Below are 19277 nucleotides of genomic sequence, written 5' to 3' on the forward strand. Positions count from 1 at the left end.
CTTACACGGTTTCCCAGCACTGGAGGAACGGAGATGAGCCCTTTCTAGGAGAGAGATAGAAGGAGTCTTCCCTCAAGTGGACTCGATAGGCTTTTCTGAATATAGCTAACAGAGGATGTAAGGGACTTTCCAGGAAGTTTGTGAGGCACTGAGCTTGTGAGAGAGATGCAGCTCTGGGGTCCTATCCTCCACTTAAATGTGTTGTCCCAGGCTTGAATTACATGAAATACTTCTGCTGTATTCCCCTCACGCCTCTGACCCAGTCTTTCACCTTATGTTTTAGGTTGACTTTTCATTGTTAATTATTTTAAAATAAAAAATTAATGTTAAATTAAAAAGTTAAATTTAAAAATTTAACATTTCTGCTCTTACAGTACAATCCAAATGCTTCAGAGATTTATTTTTAACCTATAGATGAAGGATGTGATCCATTTTTCTGGAAGAATTCTGGGAAAACTTTCCAAATTACTACTTTCGCATAATAAAAAATTTGTTTCTGCATTAGTCAATTTATTCTCATACATACATAGTTGTTCGCAACTGTTCAATAGTGAGTTTCTCTGCCACGGGCTAAATCTATATAAAACCTTTATATGGTTAAAGTGACCGGGTATCTATAAATCAATATGCTTACAAATATTTTAATGGCCAAATAGCCTAGGACAGCATTCTTCAAATCAGTACACAGAAACATTTCAAAGGTATGTGGGCAAGGATGACTTCAATGGACTTGGCATCCAGAACTTTACTTTCCACGTGAACTCTTCAGTAAAATATATCACCCCTCCGACTCCTGAGATCAAGGCACTCCTTTCACATTAGCTCCTTTCTCCTTCGAGTATGAAAAACTTGTCTGAATCTTACTCTTACACCTCAGGGTATAAAATTCTCCAGGATGGTGAAAAAGTGAATGGCTATAATGGCTCAGTAACCAGATCTCGCAGAAATGGATGGAATTAGAAACAATTAAAATCATTTAATTTTATGTATCATAATTTGTTGTGATCAAGTATGAAGTAAAATGGAAAATATAAGTTCAAGGAGAAAAAGGATGATGTAAATTTTCCTATTTAAAAAAAAAGCTTGTGGGGCGCCTGGGTGGCTCAGTTGGTTAAGCATCTGCCTTTGGCTCAGGTTGTGATCCTGGAGTCCTGACACTGAGCCCCCATGTCGGGCTCCCCCCTCAGAGGGGAGTCTGTTTCTCCCTCTGTCCCTCCCCCTGCTTGTGCTCTCTCTAATAAATAAAACCTTAAAGAAAAAAAATGCTTGTAGGGTGCCAGGCTGGCTCAGTGGGTACAGCATGGGAATCTTGATCTTGGGGTTGTGAGTTCAAGTTGCACATTGGGCATAAAGATTACTTAAAAAGAAAAAAAAAAAAGCTTGTTTGCATCTTTTATTTTTTTTTGAATCTTTGTTTTAGCCCCCCGGGCAGGGGGGTGCACTGTTTCTGGAGGTATTGCAATATCAGGAGGTTGATGCAAGGAGTGGCCAGAGCAAGCTCCTAGTCCATCTCACTGCTCCAAAAATCCACTTCATACACTGTCCTTGGGTAGAGGATGTCAGATATTAAACTGATAAGAACAGAAACTATACTTGATGTTAGCCAGAAGGCCAAGAAGTGATGAATTATTTTTTTTAAAGTAAGCTCTACACCCAGGCGGCGTTTGAACTCACGACCCCAAGATCAAGTCACATGCTCTACTGACTGCCTCCGGCTCAGGTCATGATTCCAGCGTCCTGGGATCGAGCCCCACGTCAGGCTCCCTGCTCACTGGGGAGCCTGCTTCTCCTTCTCTCTGTCAAATAAATAAAATCTTAAAAAAAAAAGTGGATGATGAAACAATCAAAACAGTATTTATATTCTATTGGATACACTAAAAAAATTGATTTAACAGTTTTATTTTACAAAGTTAAATTGACAGGGGCACCTGGGTGGCTCAGTTGGTTAAGTGTCTGCCTTCAGCTCAGGTCATGACCCTGGGCTCCTGGGATACAGCCCCATGTCGGGCTCCCTGCTCAGAGGGAGTCTGCTTCTCCCTCTCTCTCTGCCTCTCTCCCTGGTCCTTCTCTCTCTCTTGCCCTCTCTCAAATAAATAAATAAAATCTTAAAAAAAAAAAGTTTCAAAGTTAAATTGATAGTATGCTAAAAATTGCATCTTTTCGACGATCTCAACTTATGAAAAACTAAAGGTGTCAAACTTAAAATGTGCAAAGGGAAACATAATTTTTTTTTTTTAAAGATTTTATTTATTTATTTGCCAGAGAGAGAATGAGAGACAGAGAGCATGAGAGGGAGGAGGGTCAGAGGGAGAAGCAGACTCCCCGCCGAGCAGGGAGCCCGATGCGGGACTCGATCCCGGGACTCCAGGATCATGACCTGAGCCGAAGGCAGTCGCTTAACCAACTGAGCCACCCAGGCGCCCCGGGAAACATAATTTTAAAAAATACTTTTGTGGATATGCAAAGAAGTCTGCAGATTGCTTGTTTATGATTATGTTTAATTTTTGACCACCATGGGAGTATGACTGTCTTTTTTTTTTAAGATTTTTTAATTTATTTGACAGGGAGAGACACAGCGAGAGAGGGAACACAAGCAGGGGGAGTGGGAGAGGGAGAAGCAGGCTTCCCATGGAGCAGGGAGCCCGATGAGGGGCTCGATCCCAGGACCCTGGGATCACGACCTGAGCCGAAGGCAGATGCTTAACGACTGAGCCACCCAGGCGCCCCGACTGTCTTTTTTTTTTTTTTTTAAAAGATTTTATTTATTTGAGAGAAAGAGAGAGAGCACAAGCAGGGAGAGTGGCAGGCAGAGGGAGAAGCAGACTCCCCTCTGAGTGAGGAGCCCCATGTGGGGCTCGATCCCAGGACCCTGGGATCATGACCTGAGCTGAAGGCAGACGCTTAACCAGCTGAGCCACCCAGGAGCCCCAGACCGTGAACTTTCTATCAACTGGGGGCAGGGGCATGTGGGGGACTTGGGCGTGATGTCTGAGTAACCAACCCAACAGGGACACGCATTAAACTTTGGAGCTTGCTTCCATGCTGGAAAGGTGGCGCCCATAACAACCCTGCATTTGGAGTAATGGCTTTTCCTGCTTGTCTGGCTCCCTCCTTACTCTAAGTCTCCATACTTCCTGAGCTCTCTGCACACCTGTCCAATAAGACAGCAGGAGTTGAGTAAGGTGAGCTTTAGGTGAGATAGAGAGTATTGATCTAGTTCACAGTTTTGGAGAATAGTTCCTTTTGCTATATTCTGTAACAAGTACCTATGCTGACCTATTGTTTGCAAGTACGGGATTTTCATCTGGCTTTCTGAAATGTTGACCCGAGTTACAATTACTCTATACTGTTTTTTCCAAACTCCCTAGGCTTCTAGCTATTCCAGTATGGGACATTTTTCCTTTTTGAAACAGTTCAAAAAAATGTTGTGTTTAAGCCAAAGTAACACACACCACACATACACAACAGACTTAAAAAGCCTCACCAAAAAAACCCAAGGAAAAACGAAAGAACAACAGTCACTCTCCCCCCAACACACTGACTGGAAGATCTGTAACAATAACCATATGGTGACTAGAGGGAAATAATAATCTGTAGCCTATTTCCTTTGGAAGACTTTGGCATGATGTCTTCAGATAAAGGCAGTATGCATAAACTTGTTTATGTGGATACAGTGAACTGAACACTCTCCTTCCATCTTAACCTCTCTTCTCATTCACCTCCTACAATATAGACTGTATCTATTTGCATTTCATTTTCTGTGTTTCTGTTGGGAGCAGATGAATTTTTATACATCTGCATTTTGAATTAAATTTAAATCCTCTTTACTATAGCATGGGAAAAAAAAAAAAGACTGACCAGTGCCAATTTAGTTTCAGCCATTTCATATAGGAATCCAAAAGCATCAAATTTCCTTGTACTCTGGGAACAATATATAGCATGAACAAAAGGTTATAGAGGAAAGAAATGTAATTGATTCTGAAGAGCGTAACATCTGCTAAGAATGTATTGTAAGAGAAAATGATCTCTGAGGGTCCTACTTCTGATGATGAAACAGTTTCTAGTTCCCCATGTCAGAGAAATAACCCTCTGCTCCACACACCCCTCTTCAAGCCCAATCCACTGAGCGGAGAAAGCAGATGTTTGAAGCTAGCTTCCACAACACAAATAGAAATAAGTGTGGAAGACTTTGAGAAATGAAACCAGCCCGATAGTATTCAGCCGATGGCCTCCAAGGAAATGTGAAAAAAAAAACTATGTTCTGGTCCAGATTCTGTCATTAAATATAATGTGACTCTGGGCCACTCAACGTATCTCCCTGGGCCTCAAGTTCCTTGAGCTCTCACATGGGAGAGCGGCCTGGACGGCAGAAAAGGTCTTTTTATGATGTTGTCTACAATGGTAAGATTAACAGACTATTGTTTCATCGAGAAGTCCCTTGAGTCTCAGACTTTCCATTTATTTTAATTAACTTATTTTTTCAAAGATTTATTTTTCTCAAGTAATCTCTGCACCCAATGTGGGGCTTGAACTCACGACCCTGAGATCAAGAGTCACATGCTCTACTCACTGAGCCAGCCAGGCGCCCCAGACTTTCCACTTTATATGGGAAGAGCAAAAATTCTAACACAAGTGATTTAAGAACATCAACATTTATTTAACATGATAAAAAAGAAATGAGATATGAACATTTGCATTTAAACAATAGTAAGTAGCCTTTAATACTTACATGTGCTCATTGTATAATATATACACAATGAACATAATTACATTTGTACACAAACTAAGTACTGGATTTGAAAACCTGCTTATTGCTGTACACATCTATCCCAATTGAAGTATAAGCCCAGTCCTTCAAAATACCTACATTTTAAATTGTATTTTTAATAAGAAAAAGTAAGCGGTAACATTTGTGTTTAGGCTGACAAGAGTGTGGCAGTAACTGCTGACATTGCAATCTGACTGAGAAATAATTATAGCAGAAAATGGGACATACTTCACTTAGCAATAATAAAATGGCACATTTTAAATATATATATAAAATTTTTACAAATCAAGTGTGAAACAAAGCATTGCAGTAGCCAAAATGGGAAGAAAAAAAAATAAAACAGGAAAACAAGCTTCATTGGAATTAATAACTAAATTTATGTACTGAAAAAGCAAAAGGAAATATAAATCCACCTAAACTTTAGAAACATCAAAATCTGGAAATCAGCAACTAAGGAAGATCTGGCTGTAGACCGCACATTAAAAAAGCACCTTTGCTTATGTGCTCTGAAATCATAGCAGCAAGCTGGTGTCAGAACAACACCCTTGAGATTATGGAGTGTACATATGAGCCGTTAAAGCTGTTTGGAATAAACATTTTCCAGAAGTGATAAAATGATGCTCTGTGGCCAAAAGCATCAGAACTATGAATTTCATAGATTTAAAGTATACTGTACAATATCTTCTCACATTGCTGAAGGTCCATGTCTTTAGTTTTGAATGGTTTCAACAGGAGTCAGTATAGCTGAAAAATAAAGACAGGGAAAATTACTTGACACCTGCAAAGTTAATGAGTGACAATTTCTAAAGTAATTGAGGGCAGTGTTCTGTAACAACGGAACTGACAAGCATGGCCACGAAAATCCTAAGACATAATACAATGGAAGGACCTTTTCTTGTCATTTCATAGGTTTAATTCACAAAGCCAAGAATGCAATTAAGTAACAATTCAGAATAAAAAAAAAAAGTAACCAAATTTGTGGCTCAATCCAAAAGATCAACAAAATGAGCAAAGATTTGCATAACTTTGCTAAGATATAGATTAAGCTGCCTATGCAGCACTGTCATTTATAAACCTTTCCAGAGGTTTATATAAACCTGCCAAAACGACTAAGTCAGCGAGATGACATACACACAGTGAGAAGACAAAGTAATGCCGCTTTGAGTGCCACCAGCTATTCCAGGTGGCTGTGTGCCAGAAGTCTAGAAAATAGCCGGCAGTAACTGGACGCCATTCCAGTATGTCATGCCACTGGCTCTTACAGTGAAAGTAAAACGAAACAAAATCCAATAATAACAACTTAAGGAACCTGGAAATGTACTTGAGTTTTAACTGTACATACTCTTTATTGTCAGACAACATTCTTTATTATCATTGGTCTGTGTACAAAGAATGGTAACCTGTTTATTGAGCCAAAAGATAATGAGACTGGATTTTAATGTACACTTCTCCACTAAGATGGACAGAGGCCATCTATCAAGTCCTTGCACAAGACAAATCAGATAAGCATGCTGAGTATTCCTATTCTGGTATTTTTCTGTCACTTCAAAACACAATAAGTTGAAAGTTTAAATGCCTGAGTGACAGAGGCAAGACACAGGTAAGACTATAACAAACAGGTGGTTTGTAACTCCAGAAAGGATGTCAATCCTGCATAAATAACAACTGACAAACAAAGGCCTCTTCTAGGCTCTATGTAGACATAATCTTAAATAAAAGTTACAAATATGACAAGACAGACATAAATCCTTCCAGGTGAACAAAAGGACACAGGTTACAGTTGCTACAAGAAGGTATGAATGGAAGAAGATTCTAGAAAATAAGCACTACTGGATAAGTCAATTTAGTATTTACACTAATTTATTTTGAGAATCTAAAAGTCAAAGAATATGTTAGCAACAATGTTTGTAATATCTCTATATATTTTTGCTGCTTATAATTGTTTAACAGAAACTGGTGGTAACCCTAAAGCATACAATATTCCTAGATCTGGTAGATGGTATGAGAAAAAAATGCAGAAAAAGGCATAAATGACTCCATATCTCAGTTTTCCTGAAAAGTAAAAAAGAGTATATATCTACAAGTCCAAAACTGCAAGTAAAATTTAGCATTTTTCTATAAAATTGTTAAAAGACCTTAGAAAATTATTCTCAGCTCTTAGACTGTGGTCCAAGGAACAATGTTCAAGTAAGGATTCCTCCTTTCCCCGGCCCCACCCACAGCTTTTTTAGTAGTGACCTCCCTTACTTAAAAAAAATTAATTATTTCAAAGTAATTTCTGACAGATCTTAACGACTCCATGTACCTGGCCGTACCACAAACACTCCTTTGTACTTTAAGATAATTAACAGACTCCCCACGCGGTAGACATGTCTCACGAGCTGTAAAAAACATTACTTGATCAACATGTAATCGCTTCCACAGAATTCTCAGATCTGACTATGGAAAGGAATGCTAAGTGGGAGCACAGCTGCAAAACACCGTGAGGCTTGTCTTGGCACGGGCCATCCGCTCTTCGTTTTGCTGTTTTTATGGACGATGAAATAAGAGACAGGGAAATTTTGTCACGTAGCAAATCACTGGAAGGGCTGACGATGTTGGAGATCTGAGTGATCGGCCATGGCCCAAATACACAGCCTCCTTGCCCTGCCAGCGATCCCTAACGCACAGTCCAGGATCAATCTCAAGTTTTTGTTCACCAAACCAACGAGTGAATAGAACTCCAGTTAAAAACTCTCAAGTTCAAGCACAAATGCAAAGGGTAACGGACGTACTTTTTCCGAGACTACACACACATGAAATGAGATCCCTCTGTGAGCTGCGGCTGAATAGCTGGAACGGGCGATGCTGAGGACTCAGGAGACGGGGACAGACTTTGCACTAAAACACACCAAGAGAACGCAAGAAGGTAAACATCTTTAGGGCACATCTGGAGAAGGAAATCTGGACGCTGTGATCCCATAAAATAAGAACATGCTTCAGGAAGGAATTAATAGTTGTATCTGGCTTCTTTGAAATTGACAATCATTATTTAGCATGAAATGTCTCTTGAAGACTGTTTAAAAATTCTTCTTCCTCCTATACCTTAAGCTTAGACATTGTACACAATGTTTTATGTCAATTGTACCTCCACAAAATTGGAAAAGAAAATTCTTGTCGTCGTCCCCCCCCTCTTTTTTTTTGGCTTTGAGGTTAATTTTTAGGTGTCTACCTATGAATCACTCCTGTTGGGTCTCACTTTTTTAAAATTAATTAAAACAATTTTTTTTAAAGTACGCTCTACCTAACATGGGGCTTGAACTCACAACCCTGAGATCAAGAGTCCCATGCTCTACTGGCTGAGCCAGCTGGGCGCCTCTGGGTCTCACTTTTAAAAGCCATTCTAGTTCCATGCAGCTAAATACCATCGATAGTTTAAATGTTGTGATTTTAATACACCCACACACTTTATGCAGTTGTGCCAAAACAAAAACAGAAAGTGGTCATTGATAATTAAAAAAAAAAAGGGAGAATTCCTGTGCATAATGCCTTATAAATGAGAGAGGCAAAAGAAAAGACAGTGCTTAATATCTTTTACAAGGAAACACGACTTATCACATAAATTTGCATATGTATATAAGCTATAGCGAATACTGCCAGAATCCCATGTTCTTCCTAAGAACAGTCCCAAATAATTGAATTTCACTGTATTTGCCCTTTTGCAAAATGATGGGGAGGAGGGTCAAAGTAGGGAGGATTACTATTTTTTTTTAGTTACAGGTTTTTAATAGACACTCTTTATAAAAAGTGGGATGTTCCTTTCTTTCCCTGGCGTGCTGACAGTGTGTTTGTGTTTTTTTTTAAAATTTTTTTATTCTTATGTTAATCCCCATACATTACATCATTAGTTTTAGATTCATTGTTTGTGCATAACACCCAGTGCTCCATGCAGGATTACTATTTTTTTTAAAGATTTTATTTATTTGAGAGACAGTGAGAGAGAGAGTGTGTGTGCACAAGCAGGGGGAGGAGCAGACTCCCTGCTGAGTGGGGATCCCGAGCGGGACTCGATCCCAGGATCCTGGGATCATGACCTGAGCTGAAGGTAGACACTTAACCCACTGAGCCACCCAGGTACCCCAGGAGGGAGGATTATTAAGAATGGTTTTTTGCTTATGGACTATGAGAAGCAATGCTGATAATGTGCACTAGTTTTATGATACCCCATCCCGATCCCTTCCCAAATATCATAAAGAAAAAAAGAGAAAATCAAATCTGTTGAAGGAAAAAAAAAACCCTGAAAGTAGCATAGACATTTTTATTATTTTATTTTTTAGTTAAAAAAAAAAAATTTTTAGAGAGGGAGGGAGGGTGAGGGGACGGGCAGAGGGAGAGGGAGAATCTTACGCAGGCTCCACGCCCAGCACAGAGCACATGAGGCTCGATCTCATAACTGAGACCATGAGTTGACCCGAAATCAAGAGTCAGTCAGTTGCTTAACCGACTGAGCCACCCAGGAGCCCCTATCTTCTGACATGCTATGGATCACGACCTTCTATCAAAGAGAAACCCACATGTGGATTATAGCAGTGGCCAAACAAACCTATACTATTAGGTATTAAATCTTCTACAGTTCCCAAAGTGGTAGGTTTGTGACTATTCGGAGAATCCAGCCTCAGAGAAACAGGTACATTTTCCACGTTCTGGAAGATCTTTTTAGAAAAAATTTATGGCATATGTGTTAAGGTTAAGATGAAGAGAGAGTGAGAGAGAGAGAAGGAAGTGATCCCCAAGCCAGGACACTCTGGATCTAGGCCGAGGTCCCCTTTCCATCCTTTCCAGAAGTGGCATCCTTCCTGAAGGTGCACGTGGGAAGGCAAAATATGAATTCAGAGGTTCAGAGGAAACCCCAGGGAGAAAAGTATGAAATGTGTAATATCTACCTGCCATCGTTTGATTTCCTCTAGAAGCCTCAGGAGTTTGTTCATAAGAAACAATAGTTTCTTCTTGCTCATGAATATTGTCCTTTATATTCTCTTCAGGGTGGCTTTCTGCTTTATGATTTATGATCTGTATCTCATCTTGAGGGCTACTGAAAATAGATTGATATTTTACAACTTGTTATTACAAAATACAGTAAAATTTTTTCTTCCAATTTATCATTATGAAAATGTTTAACCATACACAAAAGATGCCACCATCTATAGCTAGTAACTGCTAACATTTTACTTGTAATCTCTTTTCTCCCCCCTTTATAGAAATTTTTAAAAATAAAAAAATGAGAGCATTATAATAATACATGAAACCTGTGCACTCAGGTAATCCACGTTTTACCAATCTTGTTTCACCTAAACTCCCAGTCTCCTACTCTCCAAATTATTTTAAAGCAGATTCCAGACATATCATTCAATCTATAAACACTTTAGTTTGTATTTATAATACCTTAATGTCATCAAATATCCAGTCAGTGCTCAAATTTTCTTGATTGCCTCATTATAGCATTTTATAGTTATCAGTTTCAAGCAGATCTGAAGTCTATGTATTGTATTTGCCTGAGAAGTTTCTTAAAATTAACTTTAATCTAAAATAACCCATCCCACACATCCTTTTTATTCTTTGCCACTTAGGTGAAAGAACCTGGTTTATCTCCTACATAGTTTACCATATTCTGTATTTTGATGATCATATTCCTCTTATTTTTCATAAACTAATAAGGACTTTGAGGCTTGATCAGATTTAGATTTTAGGGGGAAAGGTAATATATTTCATTAGGTGGGGTTCATGCACAGAACAGGTTGTTTCTTTTCGTGATGTTAAAAATGATCAGTGAGTTCAAGTTTCTTGACCCACTCATTACAAAGTTCCCTGTCAGATTTTCAGCTTTTCCAGCCATTGAGGAATATTGTTCAAATCCTTTATTTCATTAGGGTTAGCAAAACAGTGATATTCTCAGTCTTTCATTCCTTATTGAATGAAATTCTTCTAAAAAGAAAAATGTTTCCTCGAAAACTTTTTGGCTGCAGTTTATTTGGGAAAGGCAAGATAAACACTTGATTCTTTGCCTTTATGTAAAAGGTTTTGGAATAAGAAGTCAATTCCTTACCATTGTCCAAAGTGGCCAACAAACTATTTTTTGTTGTTGTTGGGTCATGAAACTCACAAATTTTTAACATACTAGATGTGTTTTAATCTATGCCTATTAACAAAACAGCAGGTTTTTTTTTCTTATCAGCTATTGCAAAAGTTTTTCAAACTCTATCTTGCTATTCATTGAAGAAATAAAGGCATTCTAAGTAACATTAAATCACAGCATTTCTTTTTTCCAGCTCTGGTAATTTTTCTAATGAAGGGTGGGACTGAGTACATACAAGTAAGAAGGCCAGTTAAGAAATACAGCTAAAAAATAAATAGCGTATCACACTAGCTTTTGGAATACATCAGATACCTTGGATTTCTGATCTGTGTCTATACGATCCATTATGCAGGCAATGCTGAGGTGCTGACTTTGATACAGCTTATGTATCTTTCTATGCTTTTTAAAGGTCCTTACTGAATTCCTAGGTGCCAAGCATTGTGTTAAGTGCTATAGCTGTGTTTTCTTAATCATCGCAACACATTCGTGATATATAGACACTATTATTATCCCATTTTTACAAGTAAGGAACCTGCAGTTCAGGCAGTAAGTTGCTCAAGATCCTACATTTCTTAAGTAGCAAAGCTGGAACAGGAATCCAAGACTTTTTGACTCCGAAGTTCCCCATTCTTAACTGTTACATAATTTTGGGAGTGATTCCTTTGTCACTTTCCCTAATTATTACCTGTATGAAACATCCTCGGGCATTTTCTCTTGGTTTCCCTCTTTATCCATCACTTCCTCCGAACTTACTCCATTTGGTTCAGGTTTGAAAAGTGTTTTGGAAAAAATGTCCTCAGTTTTTTTAAACTATAGAGTAAGAAGAAAAATGATTCAAAAAAGAAGTTTGTTAAAAAATGATACCCTGTCAAATAGTTACTGAAATACATCTTTAGATTCAAGTATATGAAAAATATTTGCCTAGAGGGATGATGCACATTGCTAATAGCTAGCAGCTCTGGGATACAAGATTCTTTATTTTTTTAAAGATTTTATTTATTCATTTATTTGAGAGAGTGAGAGAGAGAGGGAGAGAGAGAGAGAGAGCACATGGGGGGGGGGGTCAGAGGGAGAAGCAGGCTCCCCGCTGAGCAGGGAGCCCGATGCGGGACTCGATCCCGGGACTCCAGGATCATGACCTGAGCCGAAGGCAGTCGCTTAACCAACTGAGCCACCCAGGCGCCCCAAGATTCTTTAATTGGGGTTAACAGTAATTTATTCTAGCCTTGATTATGTTTTAAATGTTCAATTAACCCATTTTTTGATGCTGAATACATCACTCAAGTTAAACAAAACCTATCATTTCACTTAGACTTACGGTCTCTGCAATGAAATGAACCGTAATTATTTTCAACCTTACCACTTGATCTAATCTTCAGAAATCTACCCCTGTGGAATATCCGTTCTAAAATAATCTCTCTACCTCTTTGCTGAAATCCGTATTTTGAGGTTCTGCTTCTTTTAGTTGAACAATTTCTGCTGCGGGAGTTTCATGGTTTGGCTTTACATCATTTTCTTTAATGACGGTATCCAATTCCTTAATGTTATCATCCCTTCTTCGAGTCTGTCCAAAAGATACATAGCAGAGATTCATACCACAAAGCCATGTACGGTTCTGGATAGCACCTGTTAGTTTTCACTCACAAGGAGGTTTCCTTATGAAAACCAACAGAGGAAAAAAATATATATATATATCAGTATTCCACACATTTTTTTCTCATCTCTTTTAATCATCCATCCTGTAATTTGTAGAATGTGTAATTATTCAACTGTTAATCTGCTGGATCTTTAGTAGCAGTGCCCGCCTGCTCTTGATTAGATGGCAAGGGGATTTCTAGGAAGGAAGAGCAACACTTTCAGCTGATACATGCGTACTAACAGGGACAACCAGACAGAAGCCACTCAAACAGGCTCCCTAGTCTGCTATCTCTGTATTTATGAATTGGGGTAACAAACAAATCATAAGAAATGGAATGGTATCACTTTACAAGGGTGGGGTTGGGATGTGATGAACAGTAGACTGAGAACTTTTATTTAGAAGCTCTCTCCTACTCAATTTAGGTCATGTTAAATTAGGACACAGAGTAATACACATTTTATTGGAGGGGGAATTGGGGACTATCTTGGCATTTGACAGTTGCTGAAAGCACTTTTATCTGCTTAGTATCTCTGTGAAGTCGATGGGATGGGCTATACCGTCATCTGATTTACAGCAGAGAAGAGTGAGTCCAAAACTGGGACAAGGACACCCAACAAGTAACATAGCTCTGACTTTTTGAGTTCGGGCTATTTCCATTTGATTAAGCTGTCTTAGCTTATTATTATGGGAATTAAATAATATAAAGTAACTATCCATACTGTAGACATTTTTGAAAATCCATCAATCATGTAACTCCATGATCCCGAGTCAAGTGACATTAGATTTACACAGAAGAATGATTAAATGCAATAGATATACCTGGGTAATCCTGAATGGATTATCCCTGAAACCTGAAGGACTCTGTAAGGGTGACTGGTCTAAAGCACCAATAACATTTAATCCTTTTTTCTTTTCCCTCAAGCATGCTTGTTGATGTCTCCTTATTCTTTCCATTTGCTCTTCCACAGTCATCCTAGGTCGGGTACTTTCAGCCAAACAGAGCTGTTCCACTGCACTTCTGGGCCTTTCCTTTAAGTTAAACATAGACATAATGAATACAAGGATGCAGAATAACTTCTGAAAAGTATGTTGGAATAAAAAATGTTCTAAAATGCATTCATTTTGTTCTCTAAGTCAAAAGTAGAGGTTAACACCAGAAAGGCAAACTGTTTTATCCTTCACTAGTATTTGGTGATGCATGGTCATTGTAACAGGAAATTGTATAAAACTCAAACTAGGAAGGGGCACAGCTTCTAAATATAAGAGATTTATTTTATTTTTTAAAAATTTTCCCCAAGATTTTATCTTTAAGTACTCTCTACACCCAACATGGGGCTCGAACTTATAACCCCGAGATCAAGAGTTGCATGCTCTACCAACTGAGGCAGCCAGGCACCCCAGAGATTTATTTTAATGAAAATGTGATGTTTTAAGTCACACATTTACTGTGAAAAGACCTGTAGAGAAAAATCCTTAGTTCGTGATCAATAACAGAACTATAAAAATATTATTTTCCATAAATCAGATGGTTTTATTCAAAAACTTTATATATATATGACCCATTTTTATGGTTTACTGAAGGGTTTAAAAACATTAGTCACATTAAATAACCCATTCTTACTTCTTACTTTCTTATTAAAGATGTAAAACAATATTGGTATAAAATGCAAAATAAGAACTTCAGTATTAGTCATAAGCAAATTTTAGCTTATTTTATATCATAGAACATTTAAAGATTAAACATATGCTAGAATCTATGGCACAGAATCCATCGGTTTCTTTATGTCTCTGGTCTGAGTTGGCAGGGACTGACTGTGAGACACTGGTGACGCTGCTTGCTTTTGAAAAAACCCAGGGTGGAGTAAGCACTTCGTGATGAAGCAGTGTATCAGGCAAACCCCCGAAGATCTGTTCTCACTTCTGCAATCTGAAAAACGCCTGCAGGGAAGGAGCTATAGCTCTAGAGCCATTTTCTTTTTTTTCTTTCTTTCTTAATAATGATTTTCTTTTTTTTTTTTAAAGATTTTATTTATTTATTTGAGAGAGAGAGCGCACACGTGAGAGCACAAGCAGGGGGAGGGGCAGAGGGAGAAGCAGGTTCCCCACTGAGCAGGGAGCCCCACACAGGGCTCAATACCAGGACCCTGGGATCATGACCTGGGTCGAAGGCAGATGCTTAACCGACAGCCACCCGGGCACCGCAACTAGAGCCATTTTCAATTGTATAGAATAAATATCTTAAAGAGCTCAAGTAAAAACTAAAAGGGAGAGGAAATGAAAAGCCTTAATGTGCAGAAGTGATGGTGATTCTCTTTTATATGTAAAATAAAACACATTTGCTTTGGAAAACAAAACACCAAAAAACCAAAAAAACTATTAAAAAAAAAAAAAGCAAATTCTAGATACAGATTGGGAATTGGCTACTATAGCATCCCTTTCCTTTTGTTTTTATTTTGGATTTTATTAAGTTTCTTATTTTATCCTTTTATTTTTAGTAACTACAAACATGTAGCCTTCCTCGCTTTTCTACTCTTTTTTTTTTTTTTTTTTTTTTAAGATTTTATTTATTTATTTGACAGAGAGATAGCGAGAGCAGGAACACAAGCAGGGGGAGTGAGAGAGGGAGAAGCAGGCTTCCCGCCGAGCAGGGAGCCCATGTGGGACTCGATCCCAGGACCCCGGGATCATGACCTGAGCCGAAGGCAGACGCTTAACGACTGAGCCACCCAGGTGCCCCCTCGCTTTTCTACTCTTACGCAAAAATGTCACACTGCAACTTCCTTTTCCAAGTTGTCATATTGTAAATATCTACTGTTTTTAAATGCCAAATATTGTTAATTTTTAGATCTTTTTCTCCAGCGATAACTGGAAAAGAGTATCTCACTGCAGTTTTAGTATTTATAAATTATTATGGGGTTGAACAATTATCATATATATTTTCCATAAAGAAACTCTTAAAAATAACTGACATATATTCATTCCTCATATATTATGAACTTGTCTGTTATATTCCAAGTATTTTAATCTAGCACTGATTTTGCTTATAAAGGTCTTTCCTGTACCAATATTATATAAGTGTAGTCTTCCATACTTTTCCTACCTGTACTTGGTTATGTACAATTTTCTACTACTTAAGATAGTTATGTACTAAAAAAAGATAGTTATAGAATACAAAATCCACTAATATCTTTCTTCTTCATCTCAACACACATTTTAACTTTTTTTTAATGTAAGCTCTACACCCAATGTGGGCCCTGAACTCATGACTACGAGATCAAGAGTTGCATGTTCTACTGACCGAACCAGCCAGGCATCCCTTAACATGCATTTTTATTTTAAATTTTATTTTATTTTTTTAAGATTTTATTTTTAAGTAATTTCTACACCCAACATGGGGCTTGAACTCAAAACCCTGAGATAAAGAGTTGCATGCTCTTCCAACTGAGCCAACCTTTTTCTGTTTATTTTAGCATTATAATTTCCAAAGAAAATAGCCTTTCAATCAGTAAAAAAAATGCCTAACTATGAACAAATGATACTATTATAAAACCATGACTGCTAATGGTAATACTGATATATAGAAATTCATTAATTTTTATTCTACAATAATTATCTTTCTAGGTCTTTATAATTTTGTACTAATTAAAAATATATTTCTTGTATATAAATTTGTCAGATGTTTTGGGCATATATTTTGTAGCTGTAGTTTAATATCTTTCAAGAATAACCATAGATCTTATCATTTGTAGTACTTTTTATTTTTACAGTTTAAAATTATCAAATTACTTCATACCAAATTAGTAGAGAATTTATAAAGATGAAAAGTAAAAGTTCTGGGGGCACCTGGGTGGCTCAGTTGGTTGAGCATCTGGCTCTTGATTTCGGCTTAGGTCATGATCTGAGAGTTGTGAGATCGAGCCCCGTGCTGGACTCTGCACTCAGCTTGGAGTCTGCTTGAGATTCTCTCCTTCTGCCCCACTCCTGCTCATGCTAAGATAAATAAATAAAATCTTAAAAAAAAAAAATTCTTGGGCACCTGGGTGGCTCAGTTAGTTAAGCGTCTGCCTTCAGCTCAGGTCATGATCTCAAGGGTCCTGGGATGGAGCCCTGCATTGGGCTCCTGCTCAGTGAGAAGTCTGCTTCTCCTTTTCCCTCTGCCCCTCCTACCTCCCCCCTCCCCTGCCAGCCCCACTGGTGCTCTCTCTCAAAAAAAAAAAAAAAAAAAAAAAAATTCTTTTGCAGCCCAAATTTCTAAGACTACCTGGTTGAAAAGGAGTTAAATACCCTGATAATCTTCCCCAAATGACCAAGATTAGACTGGTTTACAGCAGGTTGAATTAAATGGATCTCAGATGAGTATGTGAAATATAGAATTTATTTCCCAATCTCAATTCACATTTCTCAGGGTCACCAGACGACTGGCAAACTCCAAATCTACCACAGCTAAAAGGCCCTCTAAACTCAGGGTAGTCTGGAAATCCATTACCTTGTTGACTAAAGGACATGTCTATCAGTCTCATCAAAGAAATTCTTAGAGGTGTCAAGAAATGTAATATAAGGCAGCTATATTCCACAAACTGTGGACATCAACTCAAGGCTGATCAAAACAAACCTAGATTAGGCATTGAGTAGGTCTGTCCCCTAGGTGCTAATTTCCTGAATGTAATTTAAAAAAAAATTAAGATTACTAAGTTTTTCTTAGAGTATCTAAAAAAAATTTTGGTGAAACACTAAAAAGGAAATTATGTATGAAAAAACAATATATAGGATTAAAAATCCTTCTAGAAATTAACTTCTAGTTAAATACCGTTCTTGAATCCATCATCTTCTTAGTTTTCCTTAAGGTTACATAGGAGGCTATTGTCGAAGATTCAGGTGTTGGTGATTTTGTTCTGGGAGGGACTACTCCAACAGGAAAGTGGGAACCTAAAAATTAAAACAGCAGTAAGTTCCAAGCAGTAAGTTCTACAAAACATCTTTCACACAACATAATGCTTTCTTTTGACATACTCAATTTCTGAGGCTTTTATTTATTTTATTTTTAAGTAGGTTCCGTGCCCAGTATGGAGCCCAGAGCAGGGTTTGAGCTCCTAACCTTGAGATCAAGAGCTGAGCTGAGATCAAGAGTCTGACGCTTGACTGACTGAGCCACACAGCCACCTCTCTGAGGCTTTTAAAATCAAAAGGCAAATTTATTGGAGCGCCCAGGTGGCTCAGTCAGTTAAGCGTCCAACTCCTGATTTCCACTCAGGTCATTTTCTCAGAATCATGAGCTCTGTACTTCCTAAGATTCTCTCTACCTCTTCCTCTGCACGCCCCCTTCCCGTTAGTGTGCACCTGCTCCCTCTCTCAAAAAAGGGGCAAATTTATTTTTATTTTTTTCCAAAATGTCTCTAATTGCCAGCCTTATGTTTATTTATTTTATTTTATTTTTTAAAGATTTTTTTATTTGACAGACAGAGACACAGCAAGAGAGGGAACACAAGCAGGGGGAGTGGGAGAAGGAGAAGCAGGCTTCCCGTGGAGGAGGGAGCCCAACACGGGGCTCGATCCCAGGACCCTGGGATCAGGACCTGAGCTGAAGGCAGACGCTTAATGACTGAGCCACCCAGGCGTCCCTGTTTATTTTTTTAAAGATTTTATTTTTAAGTAATCTCTATACCCAGTAGGGCTTGAACTTACAACCCCGAGATCAAGAGTCTGCATGCTCTACTGACTGAGCCAGCCAGGGGCTCTACAGGGCAAATTTATTGTTTGAAAAGGGCCAGGGAAAATGTAGTAGTCTTCCATTAATGTACTCTACCTAAGGTTCTACAGATTAACAGATGATATCACACATTTTAATTATAAAATTAGAAATACACAATGGATAATATATCCTCACAAGAACCTTCTAAAGGAAAGAAGGTAAATGAAGTGCAGCGTCTGCATTGATTTACTTCCTCAAGTCCATATAGCTCAGCAGCAGCATGGCTGGGGCTTCTCCTTTAGCCTTCTTTCCATTCACAACATTTTCAGAGATTGAAAGGACCTTAATCCTCTCACATATTAAAGATCAGGAAAGGCATGGCCCAGAAAGGTTAAGTGATTTACCTAAATGTCCTTAATTTCCATTTGGTCTCTTTTCAGTCACACTGTCTCAATAAAGAGTCCACTAACAACGTTATCAATAGTTATCTATAGGTAATCACTGCCACTTTCTCTTTTGTAATTTTAAAAATTTCTAAAATGAACACACACCATAGAAAACAAAACATACAACACAAAATAATTAACGCAACAAAAATAAAAGCAGCTAAAAATAAGTTAACATATAAAATATGCATTTATATTGTAGTCATCTTGTTTAAGCAGAATATATGCACTATCATCCACTGAGGACATTAGTAAAAGAACAAATTGTTAATATCTCAATGGTTTCCTTAGGGAAAAAAAAAAAGAAAAATACCACTCTCTTTGGGCTCACTTAACAGTTACATCAACTAAGTAGAAAAAGGAAAAAGGAAGTCTAATTTCTCCCCCAAGACAAATGGTAGGTCAATCATCCAGGACTCTTTTAATTTATACACCAAACAATCTGTAGCTTAGGTTTCTTTTTTTTTTTTTCTTTAAGATTTTATTTATTTATTTGACAGAGATAGACACAGCAAGAGAGGGAACACAAGCAGGGCGAGTGGGGGAGGGAGAAGCAGCCTTCCCACCCAGCAGGAATCCTGATGTGGGGCTCAATCCCAGGACCCTGGGATCATGACCTGAGC

General features: G+C 38.1%; 1 protein-coding gene and 1 non-coding gene across 4 annotated transcripts in view; both read right to left on the bottom strand.

The window, feature by feature from the left end:
* Positions 1–1431: 1431 nt before the first annotated feature.
* Positions 1432–1623, bottom strand: LOC123325051. The gene has a single exon (XR_006540216.1). It is a non-coding gene; the product is annotated as a U2 spliceosomal RNA (small nuclear RNA).
* A 3019-nt stretch (positions 1624–4642) lies between these two features.
* The window catches only part of PLEKHA5 (pleckstrin homology domain containing A5), a 243214-nt gene continuing 228579 nt past the window's right edge, over positions 4643–19277 (bottom strand). For 2 of the 3 annotated variants that reach the window (XM_044915451.1, XM_044915450.1), the window contains 6 exons: positions 17327–17445; positions 13339–13548; positions 12304–12444; positions 11566–11690; positions 9691–9836; positions 4643–5512 (listed from right to left, as the gene is read on the bottom strand). In XM_044915451.1, coding sequence (XP_044771386.1) covers positions 5478–5512; positions 9691–9836; positions 11566–11690; positions 12304–12444; positions 13339–13548; positions 17327–17445 — 776 coding nt within the window. In that variant the 3' untranslated portion in view covers positions 4643–5477. Of the gene's footprint in view, positions 5513–7542; positions 7649–9690; positions 9837–11565; positions 11691–12303; positions 12445–13338; positions 13549–17326; positions 17446–19277 lie in introns of all 3 variants that reach the window. The other variant, XM_044915449.1, reaches the window with a different exon arrangement.

Source organism: Neomonachus schauinslandi, chromosome 5 (assembly GCF_002201575.2).
Source record: "Neomonachus schauinslandi chromosome 5, ASM220157v2, whole genome shotgun sequence".
NCBI lineage: Eukaryota > Metazoa > Chordata > Mammalia > Carnivora > Phocidae > Neomonachus > Neomonachus schauinslandi.